Genomic DNA, 9422 nt, shown 5'->3' on the forward strand with positions numbered 1-9422 from the left:
TTGCTATGCTGCACGTGAACCACATTGTACTTGTAAACTTTAAAAGTGCCAAAGCACTGCACTGCACACAGGTACCAGGTAACACCGCTCTCTCCTGGTTTTGTATTGTACCCATCATCTTCTCCACCCACCTCCGGGGAACAGGCTGGTTTAGACCAAGGTTTCTAAGCAGAACACTGTGTTTATTTTTTTGCCCGTTTCCCTCTTGCTGTAAAGCACAACCTGCAGCAATTTCTTTGGGAAGGAGAACAAGGCAACCTAGACGCTACTGCAAGCAATACCCTGTGATACAGAAAAGCAGCTTCCCGGGGGAAAGCCGTGCGGGCCAGTTTAAATCACCCGGTCGGCCCGTTCTGCCCAACACGACCTCACGCCTCCCGGCCGGGGACAACCCTCCGCCGGCTCCGCGGCTGCACCCCCGCCGAGCCCCCGGCCCGCACCGCTCCGGCTGCCCGCGGCCTGCCTCGGCCCAGGCCTGCCCGCCGGGCCCCGGCCGCCCGCTCCGCCCGGCGTGCAGAGATCCCAGGGACGTTCCTCCCCGCCCGGCCCCACGCAAGCCCCCAGCCCGTGGGCCCGCCCAGCCGCCGCAGCCCGCCCGGCCTGACCCGGCGCACGGAAGGCCTCCATGCGCCCCGGAGCGGTCCGTCCCCGCTCCCCGTCAGGACAATGGCCGCAGGGCGCTCGCACGCCAACCGCTGCCGGGGCCGCCCCTCGGCGCCGGCCCCCTCTCTCCGCCGCGCCGCCCCCCTCAGCGCCGGGCCCGCCGACCACGCCGCGGCTCCCCCCGCCCCTCCGCTCCCTCCGCTCCCGCCGCCCCCAGCAGCCCCCGCGGCACCCCGGCCCCGCCGTGCCCGACTCGCAGCGCCCGAGCCGCCGGCGCTTGCGAACCTGCCGCCGTGCGCGGCCCGCCGGGCGCCGCGGCCTGCGGGCGGCCGCTGGTTGGCGGCGGGGGGACACGTGAGGGGGGAGGGGGCAGCGGCGGCGGCAGGAGTTTCCCCGACAGCTGGAGGTTGCGGCGGCGGCTCCTCCTCCCTGGGTCCCCGTTAGAGCCGAGAGACCCCCCGCGCTCCTCCTTATTGACAAACACACAAAGGGCCGCGCCGGGGCCAGGCCGGGGACGCGTCTGGAGCCGGCATGGGAGACAAGAAGAGCCCGACCAGGTAGGGGCAGCGGCGGCGCCTCCTCATTTCCCCGGGCCCGCTCCGCGGCGCCCGGGTGCGCGGAGGCGATGGCGCCCGGCGGGCGCCCCCGGGGGGGCAGCGGCGGCGTGAGGGCGTCGCGCCCGGTGTTGCCCCTGGCGCGCGTGTGTCTCCACAGGCCGAAGCGGCAGCCGAAACCTTCCTCGGACGAGGGCTACTGGGACTGCAGCGTCTGCACCTTCCGCAACAGCGCCGAGGCCTTCAAGTGCATGATGTGCGACGTGAGGAAGGGCACCTCCACACGGTGGGTCGCCGGCGGCGGCTGAAGGGGAAGCGGGGGCGGAGGGGTGGTCGTTGGGCGGCCTCCCGGGGAGCGAGGGGGGGCGGCTGTGACAGGAATCGGGGCCGGGAGGAGCCGCTGGGCGGCTTCCCGGCGCCCCGGGGTGTGAAGGTGGGCGGCTGTGACAGGAACCGGGTCACGTTTACCGGGGCTCCCCGCTGAACGCGCCCCGAGCCGGGAACGCTGCGCCAGCGTGTGTGGATAGAGAAATTATAAATACCAGGAAGGGCGTAATTGCCTGCACAGCCTAACCCCGGAGAGGCCGTGCCCCTCGCACCAAGAGCCATCCCTTGGGGCGTGCCTGCTAACACACCATTTAATGTTTTTTGCTTTGTGGGGTTTGGTTTTTTGTTTGTTGTTGTTGGTTTTTTTTTTTTTTTTTTTTGCTTTAAACTATTTTTTTTTTTCTGTGAGTTCGACTTGGCCTTATAAATACTCCGTTTAAAAATTTTATTTTTTCAATTTGCTTTTCATCACCGAGCATCAGTGTGCAGGTTTCTGGGGCTGCAGGGGTGGATAATAACCACTGGCAGTTTGGGGAGGGGTTGCTGATTAGCTGAATTGCGCCGTATGGAAGTGCCACCCTGTGTATTGGTGACTTCCCAGGAGACCCTTGTCTCTGTGACCCTGTCACTGCTTGCGGTGGATTACCTGTTTCCTGCGCCTGCCGGTGTTTTTCAGTATTGTGGCCTAAATGTGCATGCTTGGGGAATGGAAGTTTTATAAAACCAACAGGAGTGCACTTGTAGGCTTGCGAGCTAACCAAAGAGAATATTGCTAAAGAATCCTTTGTTACAGTTATCATACCTATGGGTTAATCGCGTCAGCAAGAGAAGTTTAAGTGGTAATAGAAGTTGCAATCCTATCAAAAGCACCAATTACATTACAGATATCCTTCAAAGCAGCACCAAATATGACTTGCAACAAATGTTACATGTTTGAAATTGTAAGTGCAAGGCTGAGTGCAAATACTTGACAAAAAAAGAGATTCATCTTTCTCTCTAGAGATGATTTTGTAGACTTCTGAAAACTGGAATGAATGTTGAAAGGACTTGTCATAACTTCAGGTTTGAATACTAGTTGATTTCTTTAATTTTTCTTCTTTAACCGAAGAAATCAGTGAGCTAAATGTGCTGAGAGGTGTCCAGTTATAACAATGGCATTGTATTTATACCGCAGATAGATGTGTACAGATCAGTATTTTATTTCAGCAAAGTAATACTGCTGAAATAATGAATGCAAAAGCTTTAAAACAGCACAAATAAAGCCTCTTTAACTTCCAGTCAGTTTGATAGGCAGAGTCAGTTTAAAATTACGTTTTGTTGCACTGCAGACTCAGTTGGATAAAAGCACTAAAGCTTAAAAAACCTAAGCAACTGTGGAAAAAATAAACAGTCCTGAGAAAACTATGTTATCATGGCCTTCCTTTTTCCTTGCTTGAATATTTCAAAATTTTAAAATATTTTAGCAAAAAAGTATTTTTAAAAAAAATTTATTTTATTTCCAGTTTCTCTTCCACAGTGATCTGGTATGCAGAGCTCTAGTTGATACATTGATTTTTGTTTGTCTACTTAAACTCTGAAACAATGCGTAGCTGGGTAGGTTTATGGGTTTCTTTTTTCCATAGGGTTTAAATGAGTTGCATGTTCACATGCTTGTGAAGTCCAGGATTTACACACGACATGAGGTAAATACAGGTTGAGGTTTTAGGTCAGGCAGTTTTGGGCTCCAACTCTGAAATTAGATTTGAGCCAGTAAGTAAACCTTTGTGTCTATGGAGAGAATCATTAGGGTGCCAAAGAGACACAAAAGGCCATTTGGGTGGATTTTTTTTTTTAAGGAGCTGGAGTCCAAGAGACCAAATTGGGGCCTTGTTAAAACATTTGCTGGTACTGCCCATGCAACAAAATGTTTTTCATCAGTGTTGGTCAGAATAACAATAGAATGGTGTTTTGATGACCTTGTGAATGCATTTTTTTCTTTTCAGTCTTCCATTGTGAAGCTTAATGCTAGATTAAGTTGATGCCTCAGCACAGCTCTTAGAGTGCAGTGGTTCTTACTTCAAAATTTCTACTGCATTTTTTTACTGATGGGAGCTTTGTGTATAGTATACTGTAAAGCACTGTTTTTTGTTTTAGTTAGAGAAATCCCTGTCTTTGCGGTACACAATTTAATGTCTTCATCTGCATGTTAAAATTCACTAAATGTGACCAGATTTGCAGATGTAAAAACATGCAACCATAGTTGTGTTTGTTGGTTTTGAAGGCAACTGGAAATTAGGCACAGAGTGGATTAAAACAGTTGTATTTTTTATACTAATAATGTGCAGTTAACTTTAGAGAAATATTTTCAGATGTGTGGTAGGGTTTGTGAGTGTTTTCACTGCTGAATAATTTCTTCTCTCTGAAAGAATAATCTTTTATGCCAGAGGCTAGGCATGGATTATGATCTTTAACAACTGGTGGAATTGTTAAGATTAGTGGAAATAATTCTTATGACTTTGTGATTATATTTCAATATACTTCTAGGCTGAATTTTCAAAGCAGATTCTATTATGGCGTTAAATTAGCTTTGTCCGTGACAGCGTCACCTTGAATGGTTAAACTGGGCTGTGCTTTAGTGGGAGATGTCCAGGAGAAATCCTGACTGCTGCAAGAAGTGGTGTAACTGATTCCCAAGGTGGTGGCCCTTTTTTTGCTGGGTTAGTACTGAGGGAGTGCCCCAGCGTGGTGCCAGTTGGATGCGCCACGAGTCAGATGTAAAACTAAGATGCTATCTGCCAGCTGGAAATCCCTGTACCTTTTACTGTAGAACTGTTGCCAGAGTTTAATTTATAATGTCACTGAGGATCTAAATTCTCCCTGTAGACATGTATTTCTTATTTACTTTCTAACCTAAATTGTTCTGTATTGTTGCTTGGGTACTGAGAAATTACTATGTTCCCCTTGATAGGAGACTGTACTGAATATAGTAATTTTCTGTATGTGACCTTTAAAACGTTTTAAAATCTTTCTAGATTAAAGATGTTGTATAAACGTAAGGAACCTAGGGCTGTAATAATCATTCCTTACTTGGGTAAATCTTCTAAAGAACTTCAGCAGGAGCACGACTAAGAAATGCTGAATAGAACCCTAATGTACTGTGTTATACAGCGAACTGGTAATGAACTCTGTATTTAAGTTGCCTAACAGTTTCCGTGATAAAGAATTTGTATGATCTCTGAGAAGCTCTATTGTTTGTAAAAGCCATTGAAGTTTGGTAAGAGGAAGAGCCCTTAGGCTAAATAAGTGGTTTGATTTCCTTGCCCCATTAAATTGTTTAAGTTTTGCTGAGACGTAAACACTTGAAAATCATCATTTACCTTCTGTCACTTGTGTTGTACAGAAAAGTGAAGTAATTGCTAGAACACTGAAAAAGCCCAGACCAGCATCACTGTAAAAGCAGCAGTGGCAATGACATTATGCTGAATACCCAGAATGGAATTATCTGGCCTCTGGAGAGGTTATAGTGGGGTTGCCAAATTTGGTCTGACTCTCACAATTGCTACTTTGCCGAAAGAATGTTGCCTCTATGGGGACACTGCCATTTCTTGTCTGTCTTTATGTCTGTCTTTCTGTCTGCCTTCCTTCCATCCTTTTGCTTTTCATGGCACTATCTGAATCAGGAATACACCAAGACTGGTTTGACCTTCAAGGATTGGGCTGGATCCTGGGACAGACCTTACTACAGAAAGTATTTGCTCCCAGTTCGTCTGTCCTTTAATAGGTGTTTGGTTTGTTTGTTTTTTTTTTTTTCTTGCCCCCTAACATGGTTAGTCGTTGTAATTTAGATGTGCTGTAAAGGTGAGGGTTCAGAGTTCCAGTCTTGCTGGCAAGAAGTACACAAGACAACCAGCGTTTTCTCTGAAGGGATGTGCATTACTGTTCCATCACCTCTCTGCTCCATCTTCTTCAGATCATATTAACACTCCTGTTATTCTGTTAGTGACAGCATCCAGATTTAAAAATACCTGTCACTTTGCTTTTCTTACTGTGGTTATACATTCATATTGTGGTCTGCTCTCTAGTTGCAGGGTCCCTTTATTTTTCCGTGCTGTGTCAAACCACTTCTCTGTTCAGTGTGAAGGATGAGCATCCAGGGGAGTGTAGTCAGAGCTAGAGGAGGAACTGCATATCTGGCTTTTTAAACTTTGAAATGATATTTTGCTGTGTAAGTAAAGGAAAAAATAAAAAAAAAAAAGGAACTGGGTATATGATCAATTTCCCCTTTCCAGAGTCAGTAGCATTCTGTGATATTCAAGTTAGGAAAAAGGGCAGAATTTTAAATGATATTTTTGCTAATAGTATTCTCTTAGCTAATAACAGGAGAAGGATTGTTGTACAAAGATGTAACTACTTTATGCTTGTTGTGATTTTATTTCATTTTGGTTTTTAGAACTACTTTTATTGCTTGCTTTGAATTCAGTAAAAACTTAATTTTTTGTATGAATCTATGAGACCTAGTGCACACTATTCAAGCCCAAAGTATTTTTTCTTTTGGCCAGGGGAAAGAAGGAGGGAGATTAAACAGGTTAAACAACAAGTACAAATGACTTCTGTGAAGTTTTGTTTGGGGTTTTTTGTTGTTGTTGGTTGGGTTTTTTTAGATATTCCTCTGATACATGTTGGACAAGCTACTATATGCAGTGTCACTTACATAAAATAACCCCTGAAATTTGTAGCCAGAATGAGAAAGTAATCTCAAGTCAGGATGAATTTCTGTCTATTGGGGATCTATACCTCTTCACATTCTGTACTGCTGAAGCAGAGACAGGTATAACGTGCTGAATGGGGGGCATGGCTTCTGTCTCCTATGCTCTGTTAATCTGCATTAAGGGATTGTTCCTTTCCTTCCAGCCTAAGCAATGAAAAGCCAACTTTAAATCACACCAGACAGAAGTGTCTGAGGTATAAGGAACTGGGATGCTGTCTTTCTACACTTGCTTGATATTTGGTCTGTGCTAAATTGTGCCTGTGGACATTCAGTACGTGCATGTATTTTGTAAGCATGTCTGACAGTCTCCTAAATATGAGATGCAGGTCTCTACTCAAAGCTGTCATGCATTTGTTTTATGCCTTACAAAGCATAAATAAAATGTTTAATTTTTTAACTTGGATATCAAGGTCATTTTTCTTCAGCAAATATGTGCAATTTGTTTAGTCATGTACCATCTGGATGTTTATAAGCACGAATCAGTTACATTTAACCAAATCTGGTATTTTTATTTCTGTTGAAATGCAGTACTGCTCAGGACAGAGAGTTGGTACTTATCTTGTATATCTGGTTTAACATGTCTGTTTTACAACAGCTTGTTAAGGACTCTCTTCTGCCTTCCAGCGTGCAGCCTCTGGGTGTGCACATGCGCATGCGTGTGTCAGGGTAAGGTTGTGAAGGAGAAAAGGAAGAACCGCCTGTCATGCTGATTTTACAAATACACGATTGAATCAAGCTTAACAGGCTGGAGAGCGGTTTGTTACTTGTGGTAGTTTTGGGGAGGAAATATTTGCAGGAATGAAGTGAGTGGAAAAGTCATATATAATCCATACTTTACTAAGCTCTGTAATACACGTTATGTTTCAGCTTAAATATTAAATTCTGAGAAGCATGTATAGATAATTCCCTTTTGCTCTGTAGGTAGACATCAGGTAATCTAGTCATTCTGGGCTTCCAGTCTTATTTTTAAAAAGAGTTTTTTAAGTAACCTTTGTAATTATTAGGTAATTTATTTAGGAGTGATTTTTCTCTGAAAAATACAGTGAAACTGAAGAATATTGCACACAGCAACTTGAATTAGATTTGTTTTTTCCATATAAAACCGTGAAGTAATTTTTATTGACTGGAGTGGCTCTGTTAGATGCTGTTGATAGGTGTAGCTTGTATGTGCAACAGAGAAAGCAATGGTCACCCTATCAAAAGAAGATAAAGCTTGTGTTTTAGAAAGGCTACATAAGTAGGTTGTGTCATTGTTTTTGTTGTTGTTGTTTTTTTTAAGGTTAATTCTGTTGTTAAACCTTTGTAGTTTTGAATCTGACAGATATTTTAATCCATTACTCTAAAGAGCCCGTGACAAAATATGCTTTTTTTTTAAGCATGAACTTGATGTTTTTGGTTTGATGTTTGTTTGGGATTTTTTTCTACAACTCTTTCCTCATGTCTGTTGCAGCAGCTTGGTTGTTTGGTTGGCTGTTTCATCCCTTTTTTAATGCAATGTCTCCAGAACAAAATGAACAATATTTCACTTGACGTTGGGCTAAGACCTGGTAGGGCCTGTTTGATCAAACTATGATAGTTGATTTAAAGCTAGCTTAGCTGTTTCTTTTTGCATCATATTGAAAACAGTAGTTTTATCAACAGTCATCTTTGGTCAGAAATTCAGGTAGCTGTCATTGTGTCCTGGCCTACTGTATATAAATACCTTATGTAATTAAAGAAACAAAAGGGAGCAGAAAGAAACTTATAACTTTCTATAAACTTTCTCTCGTCCCCTCCTATGATAACAAATTATGTCAGAGCTGCTGAACAGGAATAAAAACTTGTTAGCCCTCTCTTTCCAAGATTCAGATCTGATAATGTATTTAGAAGATTCGCTCTTTAGAAAGCCACCTTTGTTAATGGGCACTGCAGAGTCAGAGGTAGGTTCTGCCAGTCAAGAATGACTTGTTCAGCTGCATTGTACCAAAGCCAAGTAAAATACATTAGCATTTGTTTTCCACAGTTACTAAAAGCTTTGAATACATTTGAGTTCACTATAGGGGTGGTTCTAAGGAGGTTAACATCTTGTTTGGCTTATCTGTGTTGCCCTAGGAACTGAGGATGGAAAAAGTCTTCTAGTGAATTAGACCCTCTTCCCTGTTGAAAGAGGATCAGTAAACCTGGGCAACTTCTAACATAATCTTTGTTCTAGCAGGTCTCCAGTGAAGGAGACTGTAACCCCTTTAGGCAGCTTATTTATAGTGCTTTTACCCATGATGTTTTTCCAGACACTTAACCTTTCTGTTCAGTAAGATAAGTTGGTTTATACTCCCCCTATCCCAGTGATTTACCCGCTGTATTTGTAGTTCTTTGGTTATTGGGTTTTCATGTTCACCCGCTTTTTCTCTCCAAGTCTTTCTTACAGAAACAAAATTTTAGCAGTCCTTTCTTATAGGTTGTAGTCTTCTTCAGTTTATATCATGATTCTTTATTCTTGGCTCTTCGGTTGATGCACCTGTTTCTTACAGTGGTACCCCAAAATGAGGACTGACCTTCAGCTGAGTAATTTCTAGTATAAGGTTTAGTGGACCGGTGCTTTTCCAGAGTCCTGCTAAATCATTATGTCTGATGTTGGTACTTCCTTGAATGAGGATTTTCTTTTTGTGCAATATTACCATGATGTTGGCTTCTCTGTGCCTTGTCATCTACTTGGTCTGGTGCAGTCTGGTGTCCTTTTGTGTATTATTGTTACTTCAGCAGGGCTTTTTTTATGCAATCATGAGGGTCTGTGGTGTTTTATGCTGTCTTACTTGGATTTCAGAATTTTGATTTTTTGAGTCTTTACTCAAGGTGATCTTGGCAGATAGTTCTAACCACCTTTCAGCATGGTGCTGTTTGCTTGTTGTATTCCATATTTCTTTGTCTAAAGCAAGATGAAGAATATTAAATAGAGTACCTCTAAAACCTCATTCTAAATGCTATCATACATCTATAGCTGGTGGTTGAGAACTATTGAAAGCAAACCATAATTTTGAACTTCATTCTGCAACATCTTTGTCCCAATCATAGCCTAGCTTTACTGGGAGAATGTATTTTTGATTGTGTCTCAAGTCAAGCTTTGGGATGTGTATTGCTTTTCTCCTAGTCACTAGGGCAATTAGTCCATTAAAGAGAGAAACTAGGCTGTGGCAAGCCAATCGGCTTTATCCTTT

The 9422-nt window shown here is 43.8% G+C and overlaps 1 protein-coding gene across 1 annotated transcript in view; it reads left to right on the top strand.

Annotated features, from left to right (window-relative positions):
• Nucleotides 1-917: 917 nt before the first annotated feature.
• YAF2 (YY1 associated factor 2) overlaps nt 918-9422 on the top strand; it is a 34846-nt gene continuing 26341 nt past the window's right edge. The window contains exons 1-2 of the mRNA XM_065854956.2: nt 918-1160; nt 1318-1443. Of these exons, the coding sequence (XP_065711028.1) occupies nt 1135-1160; nt 1318-1443 (152 nt within the window). The 5' untranslated portion in view covers nt 918-1134. The remainder of the gene's footprint in view (nt 1161-1317; nt 1444-9422) is intronic.

The sequence above is a fragment of the Patagioenas fasciata genome, chromosome 1, assembly GCF_037038585.1.
Source record: "Patagioenas fasciata isolate bPatFas1 chromosome 1, bPatFas1.hap1, whole genome shotgun sequence".
Taxonomy (NCBI): domain Eukaryota; kingdom Metazoa; phylum Chordata; class Aves; order Columbiformes; family Columbidae; genus Patagioenas; species Patagioenas fasciata.